Source organism: Anolis sagrei, chromosome 1 (genome assembly GCF_037176765.1).
Source record: "Anolis sagrei isolate rAnoSag1 chromosome 1, rAnoSag1.mat, whole genome shotgun sequence".
Classification (NCBI taxonomy): domain Eukaryota; kingdom Metazoa; phylum Chordata; class Lepidosauria; order Squamata; family Dactyloidae; genus Anolis; species Anolis sagrei.
This window is the reverse complement of record NC_090021.1, coordinates 281,584,717-281,605,813: the sequence shown is the minus strand read 5'-3', so window position 1 is coordinate 281,605,813 and position 21,097 is coordinate 281,584,717. Positions and strand designations below refer to the sequence as shown.

General features: G+C 39.4%; 1 protein-coding gene across 29 annotated transcripts in view; it reads right to left on the bottom strand.

Annotated features, from left to right (window-relative positions):
- Positions 1-2,218: 2,218 nt before the first annotated feature.
- Positions 2,219-21,097, bottom strand: part of GPHN (gephyrin) — a 303,782-nt gene continuing 284,903 nt past the window's right edge. For all 29 annotated transcript variants that reach the window (XM_067462787.1, XM_060762638.2, XM_060762719.2 and 26 more), the window contains 6 exons: positions 11,891-11,978; positions 10,758-10,831; positions 6,710-6,774; positions 6,350-6,453; positions 3,970-4,066; positions 2,219-3,219 (listed from right to left, as the gene is read on the bottom strand). In XM_067462787.1, the coding sequence (XP_067318888.1) occupies positions 3,086-3,219; positions 3,970-4,066; positions 6,350-6,453; positions 6,710-6,774; positions 10,758-10,831; positions 11,891-11,978 (562 nt within the window). In that variant the 3' untranslated portion in view covers positions 2,219-3,085. The remainder of the gene's footprint in view (positions 3,220-3,969; positions 4,067-6,349; positions 6,454-6,709; positions 6,775-10,757; positions 10,832-11,890; positions 11,979-21,097) is intronic.

Genomic DNA, 21,097 nt, shown 5'->3' with positions numbered 1-21,097 from the left:
GTCACATGGGGATTTGAACCTTAGCCTCCAGAGTCATTGTCTAATGCCCAAACTAACATGCCATGCTGGTTCCCACAATATATGGTAAATAATTTAATATAATGTAATTAATATAATAATAGTTTCTGTAGTAATAGAACAAGAATCTCATCTGTCAGGACCATTAACTGCACAGCCTCATGAATAAGAGAGTAGTTGGTGTTTTCATTCTATGGCCATTGTTTCTCCTTTGAAAAAAAGAGACCACTTGAATCCTAAACAGTTGTTACACCTGCATTTGTTACTAACAGGATGACAACCATTGTGAACATATTTTGAGAACCTTCTTTTTCCTGAATATATATCATCAGTTGTAAACACGGAGTCCATTTATAATTCAGTATTAAAAGTAATTAGCCAACTGCAAGGCAGGTCAGATGCTCTGTAGAAACACAACGACTGATTGGCTAGGCCCTCAATACCTTACTAGTGGGTTTTTAGACAGCACCATGATGAAGGTACCTGAAGCATTTTTCTCACAACTCTGATCTCTAATGGAGAAACAAAGCCTCTTCAGTATTTTATGGTAAGTAATAAATATTAACATAATAAATATTAGCAGAAGGCAAGTAGAAGATCTAAAGGTTAACACTGGCCAACACACATTTTGGTGTCCCAAACATTAAGACTTGTTTCTAGGTCTATTTGACCTGCTGGTTCCAAAAGTAGTACCAGTTCCCCCATCAACTCTAGGTCTTGAGATATAGAACATATGCCAATACCACTCTTCACTCTGCTCAGCCATAAAAAAAATCAAGATATTTTAATTCAATATTGAAATTAATATTTTTAAGCATGAAGGAAACATATTATTAAAAGAAAAGAAAATCTACTTACTTCATACCAAAAGCACAGGTTTTTGACGCCAACTAAAATTTTATATATCCAACCATATATAAAAAACTAGAGCTGATGCGATATATCCAGTAACATTTTTGTGAATCAGTGTCCTAATAACCCCAGGAACAGATTGAAAAACCAAGTCACCAAGAATAGGGTTTTTTTTTGTTGTGCTGTGCAATCATAGATTTAAACAATCACAATAAAGAGAAATCTACACATTCAACTATGTGAAATCCAATGCTGTATGAGTAGACATCAGGACTCTTTTGTCATCTTCTCCAGTAATCCTGTCCCTGAACAGCTCAGAACAGCCTGAATGTGAATGTGTTTTTCAGCAAGGAGGGGAATCCTTTCCATTCTTCTGATAACAGCTGTTCAGTGAATAGCGGGAATAACAACACCACTCCGTATATATAATACACTGTCAACAGTGATAATTACAATACAAATGTTAAACATATAATAGTAATGATCAACACTAAACTAATACAAGGTAATAGTGAACTGAGCTACAATATAATCTAATTTTAAATATGTAGTCTTATAGTACAATCCTATATTTGCTTGCTCAGAAATAATTCTCCATGAAAGCAATGAAAGCATACCACCAGGAAGCAAAACAGAAGTGCAGTCTTGTGAAGCAGCTCAGCAGAATGCCAAGGCCAACACCAAATCATTCTAGATTTTAGATTACTGAGATATGTGTGTGTGTGTGTGTTTGTATTAATATTAAAATTTAATGTGTAAAACACATCTTAAAACAACTTTTTAAACAAAAGGTTAAGCAGGCAGTGTACAGACTGTAGAACTGTAGAATTGTAGAAAGGAATTAAAGATATATTTTTTTCTTATTCCATACCTTGAAAGTATTGCTTACAAGTTAGCTCTCAAAGGTTAGACAAATTTCTTGTATTTTTGCAAGGAGAATAAATATGTTACATTAGATTGGTGACAATAATATATTTTCAGCTGAAACACAGTGTTTCCAAAGCAAATGTTTAAAAGTTAAGAAAAAAAAACTCTAGGGGTAGTTGCAGCATTCAGAATTGACAGTACTACACTTACAGTTCAGCTAGTTTGTAAGAGAATTAACTGTGTTGATAGATAAACCTTTACTGTTGCTTCTTAAAATACATTAGTTCAAATAAAAAGTAAGATGCCACCACTTAGTACTATTTTTAAAAAGAGGGTGCACTATTTCTCAATTTGTGTTTTTTAAAAATAGAAAACTCAAATGTAATTGAGCTCATTTAATTTTTGAGCCAGGAGACCCTTCCCCAAAAAGAGAAAGTATTTCCCTCCCCCGTTTATTACAAACAAGGCTAAGACAGTCATCTTTTAAATAATGATCCAGGAATTTTTTTTATTCATTTAAGTTTCAGTATCATTACAGAAAATGTTATGGTACAGAGTTGTTTAACATTAGTTTTATCTCTTTTCTCCTTTAAATTCCACATGAATGCTGGTAACACTAATATCTGTACAAGATCAGTCTTTGATTTTTTTAGATTTTAATTCTGTACATTTTTAAATGTATTGGTTAAAAAGGCTGTCAGCACTTAAGGAAGCAATTTCTGTTGTTTGTTTAAACAAAAGGTATCCAGTTACTGCCCAAGAGTACTGAGCTGGGTGGCTGCTGGGATGACAGATATCCCTGAACGGCAGCAAAGGGGGGAAAACCTTGGGGCTTGGTCGGGTTCCCAGTTCAGCCACTCGGCTTTTGGCACTGTGCACATCAACACGAGATACGATAAAGAACAAGCAGAAGCTCTCTGTGAAGCGGTTATGAAGCATACTAATAAGGGAAATCCAAGTGTTGTCTACACTAGTATAAATAAGCAGACAGCCTTGTTTTAAGAGCATAAGTAGTTGTATCTTAAAGATGAGAAAAAACACAAGTTTTGCAGGCACCTACTGCTGTCTACTAAAAGCTACCGCTATTGGAACTAGCATTGAACACACAAAGCAATTGCAAGAAAGGAAAAAGTTGCTTTGATATAATCAGAATAGATTTCTTTAAGATTTGTTTTTAAAGTTTTTTTTAAAAGGTATTTATTTAAATCCATTTGAAATATAGTTCAAGGTGTTGACTATACTGATCAACTTTTATCCAAATCAGAAAAACTAGCTGTGCCGTTGCATATTACAGGATACAGTCAATGATATGTGGACATGCATCAAAACTTCTCTCTTGCTGGTGACATCATAGTCTTCCAATAACCATGACGTCAACCACCTCGCCCTTATGAAGTTCCACATACTGCTCTGTCTTTGGAGGTAGCATCAACAGTCCATTGGCACTGCGCATACTCATCAGACGACTGCTCATCTGATTCCCTGCAGGGAAGCAAAAAAGGCCTGGTTAGCAGGGCAAATGCCACAGACTAGAGAAAAACAAGAAGCCAGTTTTCAAGACTCAAAAACCAACAACTTATAATGGTCACACATGATGAAGACATGGTGGCTGATGTCTAGGAAATAATGGTTGGCCTTTTGTATCTGGGATTTTCACAATGCAGTTTCATCATGTTGTTATTTTCAAATTGGTACTTATTGGCTCTCACGCATACCATTTTTCTACCTTGCCTTCTGAAAGACGTTAAGCTGAACTACAGTCTTGGACAGAATGGTTCCAAAGCTCTCTAAGTACAAAGATGAAGATTTTTAAAAAATATCCTGGATTGTCTTTCTTTGTGTATGACTTCTGTGGACCACAGGTCACAGGTGGGAAGGAACAGAGCCACATAGTTCTTTCCACATACCTGTTGTGTACACAAAACCTCATTTTCTCTTGTGAAAAGACAGAGGGAAGGAAAAAGAAGCATGATCTACTTATACTTCTTGTAATTTTTTGTATTGCATTTAAAAATGATGAGCTACACCAGTTCAGTTTGTGGGAAGAAAAGGCATTGGTCTGAAGAGGGAAGCTCACAGATCTAGAATGTTTGAATCCTAGTGTTAGATGCTTCACAATAATCACATACAAAGGAAGTTCAGACCACTTGTTTCCTCTTGTTATTTACATTCTTAAACATTTCAACATCATCAGAGAGCAGAAGAGGAAGAAAATGTTTTTAAGTAGCTAACCTGTACTTTGTGCCCAAGGCAGTGGTTCTTGGTGATGCCAAGTCAGTATGCACCGATGATATTCTGGACGAGGGTCCAATTTCACATCACATGATAACTGTAAATGCATGCACAAAATAAAAGAAGATGTTATTTCTGTCTATCTGAAACAAATAATATTTAGCAATTTGATAATGAAACAAAGAAACATAGGCCAAATCCATCTCACAGATAACACTGTCTTACATTGGGACTGGCTTGAAGTGTGGAGAACTCTGGTTGGATTAGACTAGAGAAATATCTGAAAACACACATTCCCCAAGTGTCACATATACTCAATAAAAATGTAAAATCTGCATTTCATCTAGTCTATATCACACTGTAATTGCTTGGTTTTCCCACTGCACATAAAGCTGCCAAGTACAACTCCATGCCAGTTACATGTTCTTGCCTCCCTCCGGACCTCAGTAGATTTGTCTCCTATGCAAAATTCTGATAATTAAAATGTGTTGGAACCTATTTCAGTAAGCACACCTAGGAATGACTGGTGAGGAGCAAACAGCAACCTACTAGTAACGGTCCTTGGGGACAAGAGAGTCCTTAATGGTGAGGCAGTTCTGTCACCCACCAGTTGTCTCCAGTGGAAACAGAATTTCAAGAGGAAGATTGACATTCTGCCTGCATGCCAGAACTTTCAGAGGGGGAATCAGCAATCTATTCCTGAAGACCCTTGTAACAAAATAGCTGATTATGATGTATGTTTTAAATGTGTGTATTGATGTTGTGATATGATAGGTGGAGGTCAACATTTGCTGTGATTGCCTTAGAGAACGTGTTGCTGTAGCGACGGAGTCGGCTGTTAGAATGTATCCAAGTTAGAGAAGCCAAAGAGGTGGAGCTAACTGCCACCTGGCAGGGGCAGGCATTTAAAAAAGTCAGTTTCTTTTGGTCAGGGGACCAAAGTGGAAGTTGGGTTCTGGTGTGTGGAGAAACTGAATCGAGGGGTTTAGGTCTTCAGCCTGAGTGTGTGAAGGGTCAATTGAACCTGTTTAAGTTAGTAATTAACTGCTTAGCTAAGGGGAAAGAAACCCCAGTAGTAATCTGTAACTTCAGTGGGGATAGCTGAAGGGAGAAAAAGGCAAGCCAGTGTCTTGAATTGTCAGTTAAGAAAAGAAAAATACTTTGCTGTGAAATAAGTTTAAAACTGATCTGGTGAAAGTAAAAGCCATAGTAAGAGTTATATTAGAAACGGTTTAACTAAAGTCAACTGTAACAACATTTAACGGAATACAGAATACCCATCAAACATTGTACACCTGTGAATCCTTGAATCAATATTTCCTTGATCAGTTCTTTATAATTAAGACTCATGTGAATTTATTGAGAAGAAGATTTACCTCAGAAGAAGGTGGCTGAAGCTATTGGAAGAAAGGGTTCTGGTTGGGGTAATGAGTTACTCCTTTTAAAAAGTGCATCAAGTAAAATAAAAAAAAACATTTATAAAAGTTAAGCCTCAGCAACATGCACCACCACTACTTTAGTCTCCCCATCACCCTGATTATACTATATATGTGTGTGTATGTGTGTGTCACTTGTTCATCGTCTTTTACACCCTCTTGCCCTCTGATGTTACAACAAGTCTGTGTTTTGACAAATCTGTACTCTTCAACTACTAATTTTTAACAGTGTGGTCATTTTAGGATTAAAAGCTACACAACAACGATATAAGAAGAAGCTGCTTGTTTGTAATTATTATACTTCGTATTATCAACTTTGAGCTGACCTATATAGGTTGTTTTGTACTCATACTTCTCAGAAAAGGTTGTGGTCTAAGACCTTTGGGTGGGATTCCTGATTTTAAAATAGTCCATATGTCTAGGTGAGATTCCCACTCTTTCCCTTAAATCCTGCATATGTCCCAAAACAAGAGGAAGAAAAATCCTCTGCATAAAATGTGCAGAAAAATAGAGAGGAAGGTGAGCTGTGCAAGTTTCTAGTTGAATACTTGAAGAACTGGAGGGACAGGTAACCATTTGTTTCTCTTTGTGGTCCACTTGACTCATACATATGACCAAATGGAAAATTAACTTACCAGAGATGAAAGCAAATATCACTGGCATGTTGGAACTAATAGAGCTCCCATAAAAACATCACTTTTTGCTTTCACAGTAAAGTAGTAATGACTTATCAAAGTATAATCACATGGCAGCACACCAAATATCTTGCTGTGGGGGGCATCTTGTAGAAAAGCTGTAACATGGGATGAGCATAGTATAGCTCTAGATATATATGCAATTATCAGGCTATTAGAGATTCAGCTGCTCTACACTTCTGTTTTTCTGATCCAGAATGGGTAACCAGAACTATGGCATCTAGAAACCAACATTTTAAAGGCATTTACCCTGGCTTTTATTATAGTAGGACGAGGATCCAGGATTCCCTGCATCTTTCTCAGTGCTGGGACAACAAAGAGATTGCAGGTAACAACAGCTGACACAGGATTCCCTAAAGACCAAAAACACATATTACATGAAAGCAGTCAAGAATTATTTAGAGCAAATGATAAAAGAATTGTTATATTAAGATAGTGTCCTTCAAGTTCCATATCTATGCTAGGCCCAGAGGAAATGTTTCATTTACTACGCTGTTGTGTACAGAAGATGCAACAGGCAAAGAGCACACATAGATGAAAATTTCTAAGGTTTATAGATATATAGAAACATGTGAAGGATAACTATACTTATAATACAATAGAACTTACCTGGGAGTGCAAATATTATTTTTCGTATACCATCATTATCCAAAGTTGCAAAGGTAGTTGGCAACCTAGGAAGAAAATTCAGTTGTTAAAACTATGAAGAGAACTATAAAAGAGGTATTTCAGGAGATTTACTGGGCATTTTGGTGTTTTTATTTAACAAAAAGTACTATCATCTTGTCACACACACTTATGCCTACCTGTAAGGGTGTGTGAATAATTACCATCAGTGCAAGAACGATACATACTGTAAACATGTCTAAGAATATATAATATATACTTTACAACAATTTCTACCTTATACAACCTCCTTTCCAGCCTGCCTTATTTGGTGTCCCTGAACCTAATTATAGATACTAAAAACACAGAAAGTATGAAAAGCTGTAGAAAATTAGGCTCCCCATTGGGAGCCTACTTTTCTGATACGAATAATTCTTTTAAGTGTTTCTGTGTGCTGAGAAAAACTTTTTCCTCAGAATGACAAGATTTTATTGAGAAGGGAATTAGATTGGATTGTGAGGATTGCCATCTCAATCCTTGCCATTTCAGCAGATCAGAGAACCACAACATTGATACTTATTATTATTATTATTATTATTATTATTATTATTATTACTTTATTTGTACCCTGCTAGCATCTCCCGAAGGACTCGATGCGGCTTACATAGGCCAAGGCCTCAAAACACAGTACAACAATACAATACCTAAAGGAAATTAAAAACAGTTAAGCAGAATAAACAACAGCAATAACAATATATCGAGACATCAAGACACTATAAGACTGAGCCAGGCCAGAGAAATGGGTACAAGATTAAAAGTGCTGATGTGGCAGGAGGTATATAGGATTATAAAGCAAGTGCAGTGTGCGGTGTGCAGTGATCTTGGTTCTACTAAAGTGCTTCTAGGACTTGGTGTTGTGGGTTCCTAATCTGAAAAGGCACATCGGAACAGCCAGGTCTTCAAGTTCTTTCTGAAGACTGCCAGTGAAGGGGCCTGTCTAAGATCTTTTGGGAGGGCGTTCCAGAGTTGGGGGGCCACCACAGAAAAGGCCCTGTCTCGAGTCCCCACCAAACGCGCTTGCGACGCGGGCGGGATCACGAGCAGGGCCTCTCCAGATGACCGGTGTGAACGTGTGGGTTCGTAAATGGAGATGCGGTCACGCAGGTAGGGTGGTCCCAAACCGTTCAGGGCTTTGTAGGTAAGCACCTGCATCTTAAATTGGGCTCGGAAAATAAACGGCAGCCAGTGGAGCTCCTTAAACAGGAGGGTTGACCTTTCTCTGTAATGAGCCCCGGTTAACATCCTGGCTGCTGCCCGTTGGACCAGTTGAAATTTCCGAGCCATTTTCAAGGGCAGCCCTACGTAGAGCGCATTGCAGTAGTCCAATCTAGAGGTGACCAAGGCATGGATAACCCCAGCCAGATCAGCCTTTGCGAGGTACGGTCGCAGCTGGCGCACAAATCTCAATTGTGCAAAAGCCCTCCCGGACACCGCCGACGCCTGGGCCTCAAGCGTGAGCGATGAGTCCAAGAGGACTCCCAAACTGCGGACCTGTGGCTTCAGGGGGAGTGTAACCCCGTCCAGCACAGGTTGCCACCCTATACCCCGATCTGGTTTGCGATCGACCAGGAGGACCTCTGTCTTGTCGGGATTGATCTTCATCTTGTTCCTCCTCATCCAGATAGACACAGCGGCCAGGCACTCGTCCAGCACCCGAGAGGCCTCCTTGGAATTAGGTGGAAAAGAGTAGTAGAGTTGTGTGTCATCTGCGTAGAGATGGCAACCAACTCCAAAACTCCTCTCCCAGCGGTTTCATGTAGATGTTGAAAAGCATGGGAGACAGAATAGAGCCTTGCGGGACCGCACAGGTCAAAGGCCAGGGATCCGAGTAGGCGCCTCCCAGCTTCACCATCTGGGTTCGTCCCTCCAGGAAGGACCGGAGCCACGACAGAACTGTGCCCCCGAGACCCATGCCAGAGAGACGACCCAGAAGGATACCATGATCGATGGTATCGAAAGCCGCTGAGATGTCCAAGAGAACCAGCAGAGTCACACTCCCCCTGTCCAGCTCTCTACGGAGGTCATCCACCAAGGCGACCAAGGCTGTCTCGGTGCCGTGACCAGGCCTGAAACCAGACTGTGACTGATCTAGGTAGTTGATGTCATCCAAAAAGCCCTGGAGCTGGGAGGCGACCACCCATTCCAGCACCTTGCCCAAAAAAGGGAGGTTGGAGATCGGCCTGTAATTGTTCAGCACAGTGGAGTCAAGGGAAGTCTTTTTAAGAAGTGGACAAACCACAGCCTGCTTCAAATTAGATGGAAAAATCCCTTGCTCCAGCGATGCATTAATGATCAACACAAACCAATCAACCAACCCCTCCTTGGCCGATTTAATGAGCCAAGATGGGCAAGGGTCTAGAGTCGAAGTGGTCGCCCTCACAGCCCCAAGGACCTCTTGGGGTCCTGGTGTGTTTGCAGTTGGGCAGAGGATGAAAGCTTCAGCACATTGCCTCTGTCCAGGTCAAAAAGATGGTGCAGAATATTGCTAACTTTGAAGTAGACCAAGTGCTGCCACGGCCTTCTAGCCTCTTGTAGTCTAAATGTCGATATGGAGTTCAGCTGTCTACTTTAAAGTTCAGATTTTCATATATTCCATAAACTTCTTTTCTGCTCCCAAGTTGATAAAGGCAATTTTAATATACTCCACATGGAATGGACTGGATGAGGGCAAATAATTTGAACCTTAATCCAGATAAGACAGAGATACTCCTGGTCAGTCATAAGGTAGAACAGGGAGTATGGATCCAGTCTGTGCTGGATGGAGTCACACTTCTGCTCCAGAAACAGGTCCGCAGTCTGGGAATTCTCCTGGATTTAGTGCTGAACCTGGAGGCTCAGGTATCTGCAGTGGCCAGGAGGGCCTTTGCACAATTAAAACTTGTGCACCAACTGTGCCCATTCCTTGAGAAGTCAATTCTGGCCACAGTAGTACATGCTTTAGTTATGTCCTGGCTGGATGACTGTAATGCGCTCTATGTAAGGCTGCTTCTGAAGAGTGCTCAGAAACTTCAGCTAGTCCAAAGAACTGCAGCCAGGTTGCTCACTGGGGCTAGGTGCAGAGAGTGGACAACCCTCCTGTTGCAGCCATTATACTGGCTGCCAGTCTGTTACCGGGCACAATTCAAAGTGCTGGCTATGATCTTTAAAGCCCTAGACGGTTCAGGTCCAGGCTATTTGGCCGATCACATCCCCTGAAAACCTGCCCGGCCCCTGAGACCTTCAGGACCTTCTCTTGGTCCCACCTCCATCTCAAGCTCAGTTGAGAACAAGAGAGCAGGCCTTCTCAGTGGCTGCCCCTCAACTCTGGAAGTCCCTTCTTCCCAGGGAAGCCAGATTGGCCCCCTCCCTGTTGTCCTTCCAGTGGCAGGCTAAAACCGTTTTATTCAGGCAGGCGTTTAAAGATGAAAATGTTTAAGACCATCAAAGGCTGCTGTGATTTTGTGATGGGATTTGATAATGCTTTTATGGTTTTGACCTGGATTGTTTTAATACTAATGTTGTTTAATACGGTTTTAATATTCATTTATTTATATATTTAAGTTGTATTGAAATGTTTTTAGTTGTGAGCCACCTTGAGTCTCCATATGGAGATATAAAGTGGGATATATATAAACATAATAAATAAAATAAAATAAATGAAGAATAATAACCTGTTAAGATATCATTCCTTTCTTTCTGCTTTGAGAATTATCTGTTATTAGGCATAAGATTTGGAGATGCTTTTTGAGGTCCTTGGTGATAAGACTATGATGTTGTTTTATATAATATTTCTTAATTCATTTTTAATATATAAATGATTAAGAGGCATACATGTACATACATATTTTTACATTATTTCAGCCTTGTAAATACATCTTTATTACTTATGAATGGTCACCCCTTTCCTTTTAAGGACCTCTGAAGAAGAACACATGAATATATGTAGACAACAACTCATTAGGCTATTTTAAGAAATACTGTAAAATATTTTCCATATTCTGAGACTACTCACCCTGGTTTCATAAAAACCCTGCCAAAGTGAATTTGAGCATGAAGATCAATATCCAGCACCTGTTTGAGATAGTCCTGTTTAAAACAGAAGGAAAAAAAAAACACATCCAGAGCCATTTGTTAAGACATGTTTCTGATGAACTTTGTCCAGCCCTAGGACTGTTGTATTTTTAATTATTATTCTACCACACTTTCACAACAATGGTACTGCAGTCAGCTAACAAGCAATGAATGCAAAGGTGCTAAAAGACAACAGAAATGTTTTACATGCAAAGGACACCAAAGGAGCCTTACTACCAAATACTGCATGGCCAAGTGCTATTTATACCTTGAGGACAACTTTCCACAACCTGAACTGTTTCAAAACTTTGCATTTCAATTCCCATCAGCTCCTGCCATCTGAGCCAACGGCTAGGAATTTGGGGAACCGTGCTTCAAATTGCCAGAGCATGAGATTGAAGCTGTTACAAAAGCACCGACTGGACCTTTCACAAATAAGGCTGTCTGAGTGTACTGAGATGTAAGCACATCCAAGATAACCATGGGAAACGATGTCACATTTTGAAACCATACAGGTAATAACTGTATCAAATCACTTTGGTATAGGACTTGGAAAATTGCATTTTATGGCAAAACAATGCATATCATCAACATGTTTTTTTTAATTCCTGTAAAATTTGGTACTTTTTGGAAACAAGCTCCACACATGTGTGGGAGTGACTAACCCCTGCACATCCCAGTCTTGATGGGACCATAATTATTACTTATTTCCTGCAAACAATATTATATAGTGGATATGTGATGGGAAGGGAACACAGGGAGTATAAATGGACTGAGTGATCTCTTCCTTTCTCCTGGCCACCCCATTTGAGGGATAGAGGTACAGTGGCTGAGAGGATCCAGTCCAGAGAAGGGAAAGCTCAAGAGCATTTAGGCTTTGATATCCTGAGATGTCACCCATTACTTAAACAATATAAAAGAAAACAAAACAAACACAACCCCTCACTCTTTTTCTCTGAGAGAGTAAAAGCTGCTCTAGATCCCCTTTGTTATCCCCTCTCATTCTTTAATGTGTTTGTTTCCTTTCACCAGTTTATACTATTGCTTCAATTTCGCACAGAACTTTGTACATACCTTTTCCCCCATGGATACGCCCCCTGACGTAATGATGACATCAGCACGACTAATTCCCTCATTCAAGGCATTTAGTAAATCATCTGGACTGTAAGATAAGAAAGATAAATTGGTTAGTACAATTATATGCATTTCACCAAGAAAAGTAAAGTATCTACTAAAATCATCTAAATGCAAACACATATCCCTGACCATTCAAAACATCATTTCCAGGATGGCAAAAACTCCTGAGGAGGTGTAGAAGTAGGCATAGTGTTTGCTCTACATACTGGAAATGATAATTGAGTGCTTATGGGATCTAATGCTGTAAGCTACAGATTGGCTCTGAATATTGTGATATTAACATGCTACCTCAAATATTGCAACGTAATAAAGTAAGAAGATCAGAAAAGAAGTGGATGAAGAAATTATAGTAATATCATACCTTTTGGGTTTAATGATAACTCCATCTTTCCTTAAAAAAACCCTTTTATTTCTCATTTTTTATTGCGGTCAGTGGTTCCCTTGATGTATGGCAGGAACACTTTTCCTCTGGGTGGATCTTATTTGAGAACACAAAAATGCTGGACCACTCTCACAACCACCATGTCAGACTACACAGAGAAGCCATTGAAATCCACAAACATGTGGACAATTTCAACAGAAAGGAAGAAACCATGAAAATGAACAAAATCTGGCTACCAGTATTAAAAAATTCTAAAATTGCAACAGCAAAAACAGCAGAGAGAAAAACAGGCAGGGACATCTAATCACCTTTCAAGAAGAGTTTGCTCCAGGCACAGTCAGCCCATTGTATGCTAATCAAGGTGGTCAGTTGAAAGATTCACACCTAGCCCAACTTACAAAAGCCCTTTGTCTCACCCTGGTCATTCCACAGATATATAAACCCCTTTTTTCCCAGTTCCAGCAGACCTCACCTCTGAGGATGCTTGCCATAGATGCAGGCGAAACGTCAGGAGAAATGCCTTTAGAACATGGCCATATAGCCCGAAAAACCCACAAGAACTGAGTGATTCCAGCCATGAAAGCCTTCGACAATACATTGAACAACCCTTTTATTTATTTATTATCAGGAATTCATTATAAATTACCAAAAAAGATAAAAGGCGCTTCATTTTGCACTGCTGAAAAAAGGAATGGTTAAGCAGGAAAACTATTATCCAGAATTCTTGGGTTTTCATTCTTACAATAGCACATCTTCCAGCTGCAGCTGCTTTGATATAACCGTTCATGCATATAGTGAGGAACTGACACCATCAAGACCTTAACTGGGCCCTACTGTGAAACCACTGTCTTATGACATTCTCATTCCTTATCCTTGCTCTCACCCTTCTTTCAGGATGTAAGGAGTTTCTTGAGTAAGGAGTTGGAACCCAATTCTCCACTCACCATTCTTTCTTCCTCTATGGAAATGTGCATGTTTTTGACTCAGAGGGAAAGAGCAAGCAGATCGGGTGCAATTACTGTACTAACAACCAATTCAAGACATGCAACTACCAGCAACATTTTGCCTAGGGCCTTCCCATAGCAAACACCTGTACTGATATACGATTACCATTGAACTTCTTGGATTTGGCCTTTATTATGTAGTATAATACAACACAGGGCAACCCATTAGGTTCTGTGAGTTAGCCATCTCTGGCAGAAGATGCTGGAGGGCAGCAGCCTAGTGGCCATTTTGTTACGAAGTGAATTTGTCATATATTCTCCCTGAAACCTGTTATATTTGACAGCTGTCTCAAATCCAGCAAAGGATAGTCTCCACCACTCTTAAATGAAAATTCAACTGTAAATCCAGTTTGCTGCAGTACATAGGGAATGGATGGAATATTGTCTTTTACCATGTTCATCATGTTATACACAGTATGCCAGAAAGGAAAATCCAGAAAAATAAGTTATAAGCACTGAAAGAATTATCTGTTCAGAAAATATCCTCAGATTTTTACCACACTTTTCAGATATTATTGGATTTTTGTTGTTGTTGTTAAGTTAAAATGGGCAGAGGAACAAAAAGAAGAAGAGGAAGGACAAACCACAGTCAGTTCTTGTGGGTTTTTTCGGGCTATATGGCCATGTTCTAGAGGCATTTCTCCTGACGTTTCGCCTGCATCTATGGCAAGCTTCCTCAGAGGTGAGGTCTGCTGGAGCTGGGAAAAAAGGGGTTTATATATCTGTGGAATGACCAGGGTGAGACAAAAGGCTTTTGTAAGTTGGGCTAGGTGTGAATCTTTTCAACTGACCACCTTGATTAGCATACAATGGGCTGACTGTGCCTGGAGCAAACTCTTCTTGAAAGGTGATTAGATGTCCCTGCCTGTTTTTCTCTCTGCTGTTTTAATTTTAGAATTTTTTAATACTGGTAGCCAGACTTTGTTCATTTTCATGGTTTCTTCCTTTCTGTTGAAATTGTCCACATGTTTTTGGATTTCAATGGCTTCTCTGTGTAGTCTGACATGGTGGTTGTGAGAGTGGTCCAGCATTTCTGTGTTCTCAAATAAAATGCTGTGTCCAGGTTGGCTCATCAGGTGCTCTGCTATGGCTGATTTCTCTGGTTGGAGTAGTCTGCAGTGCCTTTCATGTTCCTGGATTCTTGTTTGGGCGCTGCGTTTGGTGGTCCCTATGTAGACTTGTCCACAGCTGCATGGTACACGGTAGACTCCTGCAGAGGTGAGAGGATCCCTCTTGTCCTTTGCTGAACGTAGCATTTGTTGGATTTTCTTGGTGGGTTTGTAGATTGTTTGTATGTTGTTCTGCAAACCCACCAAGAAAATCTACAAACCCACCAAGAAAATCCAACAAATGCTACGTTCAGCAAAGGACAAGAGGGATCCTCTCACCTCTGCAGGAGTCTACCGTGTACCATGCAGCTGTGGACAAGTCTACATAGGGACCACCAAACGCAGCGCCCAAACAAGAATCCAGGAACATGAAAGGCACTGCAGACTACTTCAACCAGAGAAATCAGCCATAGCAGAGCACCTGATGAGCCAACCTGGACACAGCATTTTATTTGAGAACACAAAAATGCTGGACCACCCTCACAACCACCATGTCAGACTACACAGAGAAGCCATTGAAATCCACAAACATGTGGACAATTTCAACAGAAAGGAAGAAACCATGAAAATGAACAAAGTCTGGCTACCAGTATTAAAAAATTCTAAAATTAAAACAGCAGAGAGAAAAACAGGCAGGGACATCTAATCACCTTTCAAGAAAAGTTTGCTCCAGGCACAGTCAGCCCATTGTATGCTAATCAAGGTGGTCAGTTGAAAAGATTCACACCTAGCCCAACTTACAAAAGCCTTTTGTCTCACCCTGGTCATTCCACAGATATATAAACCCCTTTTTTCCCAGCTCCAGCAGACCTCACCCTCTGAGGAAGCTTGCCATAGATGCAGGCGAAACGTCAGGAGAAATGCCTCTAGAACATGCCCATATAGCCCGAAAAAACCCACAAGAACTGAGTGATTCCAGCCATGAAAGCCTTCGACAATACACAAACCACAGTGTTTGAATTGCCTCTTGTTTTCTTCGTGTCTTCTAAACCCATGCTCTAAAATGTTCAGATTCTTGTCCAGAGTCTTCTTGAAAGTTGAATTTGGTATTCCTCAGTTTTGCAGGCTGCTGCATTTTGTGAAGAACTGGAGAAATAATTTTTCAGCTGCCTTTTCTGTCACACCAGTAGGCTTTTCATTAGTCTTTTTCCAAAGCCAATGAATAAATCAAGATGACCTCTGAACAGGATGTCTTCCATAAGAATAATGGTATCTGTAAACATTTCTGTGCCTCCCTCTGTCTGCTGTCCATACAGGAAGATGAGGCTAGAACAACTTTAAGACCATTGCCCCTTTGTTTTTCCTTGCTTTCCCTGGGGCAGGGAAGTTGCTGCCACACACTGACCATTTTGCATTCTTGCTGGCAGCTGCTTTTGTTGGGTATGGAAATGTAGCAACTGCCAGATAAAGCACTCCTGCTTTCCAGAACATCAGATAAAATATGGAGTAAGCTGCTCCTTCAAGCTTCCCAAGACAGTTCCGTCTGCTTCTACTGGTTGCGCAAGGAATAGAGGCAGCTTCTTTCTTTTATTGCCCATACAGAGAATGTAAATAAACATATTCAGGGTAATGTCTGAATTGGCCCCAAGGTTAGGTATGCTACTCTTTTTTTACAGCATAAGTACAGTTATCTTGGTAATCAGACATTGACATGATGGTTATGTATCATGAAATGAAACAATTAAGTGGAGATAAGCCTTTTCAGACTACAGAATATTCAAATTATCCCCTTCATTACTTTCAACTGTCAGTTTGCACAGACAATTACTGATTGTTCCACTGGTGGTTCTTGTGATTTATAAAATACCGGCAGACAGCTAATAACGATCCACACATCTATATCATCTGGCTGCATTTAATCAAAGTAGTGCTAGCAAAAACATTTGCTTTGTATGGGAAATGAGCTATTTACAGTACTATACAGGCTCCTAAAAAGCACAGGACCAAGTTTTCTCAGGATGATTAGAAATCTGGCATACTTCTGGCATACTGGTAAAAGGAAGCAAGGTTTTGATTTGTACACATTTCTGGCACTGGACTATGTTGTCTCCAGCTCTGTATCCCAATGTACTATGATTTCTGTTACCTTTGCCACCCAAAGAACGAGAGCACTTGTTTAATTGTCCCACTTACCAAGAACTTTGTAAATTAACATTATTACAACCTTACAACATGCATCCATACAAACAAACCAAAAACCCTTTTACAGTAACATAAGTCAGAGCTAAGAGATAACAAGATTATAATTGTCTCCAAGGGTTGTAACGCAAAAGATAGAGCAGATCTCTTCTTTGATGAACCAGAGCACAGAGCTAGAACCAATGGCAAAAAGTGCTAGGAAATAGATCTTAGATGAATATCAGGCCAAACTTCCAAACAGTAAAAGCTGTTCAACAGCAGAACAGTCGGCCTCAGCAGGTGGTAGACTTTTTCACTGGAAGGGTTTGAACAGAAGTTATATAGTCATATTTGAAGAAGGACATTGTTGCAACCTTCATTTCAGAGCCAGCATGGAGCAGAAGGTTAGACTTGAGGGCTTGCAAAGTTCCTTCCTTATAATTCTGTGAAATATTACAAGATTATTTAAGACTGCAAATAGGTTTTTAGTCTTTCAGCCTGGAAATCATATTCTTTTAGATTGTACTCCTGTATCTGGATTTGTATTTTAACTTTAATTTTGCCCTTAAGATTAACTTGAGACATAAAGCTTGTAATGAGCACATTGATTACTAGTTGATGACATGAGTAGCATTAAAATAGTCAAAATCTATGCTTGACTGCAAATAGTATGCTGACTAGAAAACCATCAGTGCCTAACATTTTAGACTGCACACATTATTTAATTAGTTGGACCGAAATAGTATTTTCTTTTTGTCAGCTGTGTCACTCCTGCCTGGAGGTGGGGGTTCACATGATTAATTGCGCCTCGGTAACAAAACAAAACAAATAAAAAGATGAAATGCTTCTCCATGTAGAAAATGTTTCAGTTTATTTTTCTCATATTTATTTTCTATGTGTTTTTTAAATGTACACTGAATCAGAAGTCACACTTATAGCCTGAAACAGTGCAGTTCAAACGTAAGTATGCTATCTCAGTGAAAGTGAGAGGCCTGCGACGATGTGATTAAAAGTAACACTTCCAAAGTTCTCGTGTAATAAGCCAACAAGTACCAAAGGGGCTGTTTTAACTGCATTTTGAGTTGTGTTTTATTTGACCTTCATTTTAATACCTCTTCCTTCTGGACTACTCAGTTTTGTTGATGTAAGTTCTCAATCCCTTATGAAAAATTTTCCATAACTTGTTCATTAAAACTAGCAACCATTGCCGTTAACCCTCTTATTATATCATCACTTTGAAATGCACAGTTAATAGGAAGCTGAAATTAGCCAAAATAGCATGACAGGATTGAACACGGGAGACTGAATTATTACAGCGCTGTTCCAACTCAATTTTCTATAGATCATAAAGGAATCCCTGGATCACGTCTACAGCGTCGTCTTTCCTACTAATCATTTCACCTAGCTGATTCTCCCAATTACTGCAAGTTGTTATTAATATTTCAAAACAACACAATGACTCATACTGTATAATATACCAGTTAGAACTCTTATAAGCTAATGTTTCAGTGCTCAAAACAAAGCTTTTGGGAATTTTGCCTATCACCTATAGCAAGAGATCCCTACAATTAGCTACTTTACACTATAATGAACAGTATCGCAATTTCATATACAAGGACTGGGCAGTATTCCAGTGTACTTTACTTTCAAACAAGATGCATGGTTTTAAGGCAAATAATGCTCCTGGAAATACTCTACACATTTTTGCTTGTTTTTAAAGCTCAACTGTGTGGATGGATACATAATTTTGCATAAACCAAATGCATCTGAATTTGTTACTGAACCATCCACATTTGCCTGATTACAAAATTAGGTATTATACTATCAAATTTGTGCAGTGCAGAAGTAAAATACACTCTCATGTATTTTACTTCAAAACAAAGGACATGTAAATATGCTCCTCACTTTTAATCTGATCCATGTTCTCTTTTTAAATCATCTTTATTGATTTTATTTTGTGGGTTAAAAAAAGGTAGCGAAAGAAAGGGAAAGGGGGAAGTTGGGGGGAGGAAAAGAAATGAGAAAGAGGAGAAAGAAAAAAAAGGGGGAAAGAGGGGAGGGATGAGGGATAGTGGGATATTTACAGTTCTTCCTCCCTCTTGGCCATAGGCCAGGATTGTTGGATTTTTCTTTGGTATTTCTTTCCTAGATTGCTTCTCTGCTCCATAAGATTGCATTGTTCCTTGATCTTCCATTCATAGCATAATCTTCATCTTCTCCTGTTTCAGAAAGTTGCTTAGTTGTGACCACTCTGTCTCTTTTCTAGTTCTATTTTGGTTGTGGGCTAGTTGTTGAGTTAGTAAGTCCATTTTCACAATCTCTATAATTTTTATTAGCCATTCTTGTCTTGATGGGGTTTCTTCTGTCTTCCAGTGCCTTGGCAGAGAAGACCTTGATTAACTACAACTCCTGTGATTCCACAGAATGAGTTATGGCAGTTAAAAGTAGTGTCAGACTGCATTAGCTCTCCAGTATAGATCCCCACCCCCTAAAACCCTTTGTGTATTATTGGGTTTTTTTTTTCTATTGCTAGAATGTTAGTGAATGTCCCCAAGGTCAAATAATTGATTTTTTAAAATTCAGAGATATTAAAATGACATCCCAAGGAAGGTACCAACATCAAAACAGAACAATATAGTCCCAATGATGAAAAACTAAAATAAACTGCAGGAATCATTCTCCTAATCTAACTATAGTATATGCAACCTTTATCTGTCCGAACACATTTCCTTCTATGTCCCACCTCAGAGTTTAAGATCTTCTGGGGAGGCCCTGCTCTCAGCCTCACCTCTTTCACAAGTGGGGACGAGGAGCAGGGCCTTCTCGGTGGTGGCCCCTCGCCTGTGGAATTCACTTCCCGGGGAAATCAGATCATCGACATCCCTCCTCTCTTTCAGAAGGAAACTAAAAACATGGATATGGGACCAGGCCTTTGGGTAATCTGGCAGATAGACAATGACAACTAGAATTGATAGGATTTGACAATGTGGAATGAATTTACGGATTCTGAGCTGGCGAACGTTGAACATTAGATTGGTTTTATTGATTGTGATATATAACTTGTTGTTTTAATTGTTTTATAATTGTTTTATCTTATTGTTGTTGTTGGCATCGAATTGTGTCCTTTGTAAGCCGTCCTGAGTCCTCCCTCGGGGCTTGAGAAGGGCGGCGTAGAAGTGCACGAAATAAATAAATAAATACATTTATTGAATAAGATGTGGTATAATACTAAACCAGATTAAATTGCTAATACTAGTTCAGCCTAAGTAAGTAAATATATGAATAAATTGTCTTTTTTAGTATATTGAACCAGGGGGTTTGAGAAAAAAGATAGGAACAGATCTGTGCATTTTAAATTCATCATTTCATTCAATCCTTTGTGTGAATTAATGGATATTAAGCACTGGTCTATTCTGGAAATGGGTGCTGTGTGACCCTCCATATTCTGGCATGATTCAACAACAGCTGTTTCAAACGGGGTTGCTGAGAATAGCAGCACGATAAAATCGATAGGGTCATAAAATCCTTAGCTCTGCTTTATAATAATAACAATAATACATTTTATTTCATACCTTCTCTTCCCAAGGCTTTACTCTTTATTCTCATTTCAATGTCTATATAAATGATCATTTCAATTGTCCCATTGTCTACTTAAGTATGTGAATCAGAAGAAGAGGTGAGAACAAGCTCTCATCTGGCAAGTAGAAAAGGCCTTTGTCCTTCACAAACTATCTCCATCCACAGTCTAGAACAGTGTTCATTTCCAACAAATCCATTCTAAGCACTGCTTTCTATTCACTTCCAATTCTTTTTCAGATACAGTTAATATGCTCCATGTCAACCATTCTCCAAAACAAATTAATGCACTCAGTGCAATTATGTTACACCATTTAAGGAGGTCAAGTTTAGCAAAAAGGCAAAATTAGTGCCCTGTCTACATTAGTCATGTACTCAGAAACTATTAAAGAGCCTGAAGGAGACAGCAGCGGCTTGTCTTTGATGCAGATATGGCATTGGATATTGTCTTCAGAAATGTTAAATGCCTAGAGACATATTCACAATGTGAATAAAGGGTGGAAGAAAAAGAGTGGATTTGATGTATAACTCGAATTTTCTTGTCTTGGCCTGAAACTAACAGCTCAATTTAGTGTGTTTGCTGATATAAAAAATGAAAGAAGGAAAACATTATGATAAACCTTGCTTTTGTTGAAAACATTAGAAAGGGGAAGGGGAGAATTTGAAAGCAAATATAGAGGAATGCTGCAGAGGCAATGGCATCATAACTTATGCAGGTTGTGTTAATACATTACAGCAGGTCTGAACAACCTGTGGCTCTCTAGGTGTTTGGGACTCCAACTCCCAGAAAACTTAGCAGGCTTGTCTAATGGTCAGGAATTCTATCTGAAGTCCAAAACACCAAGAGAGCCACAGGTTGTGCTGGCCTGTATTAAATTTACCTGTCCGAACGCATATCTCCCTATGAACCATCGCGGAGATTAAGATCCTCCGGAGAGGCCCTGCTTTTCGTCCC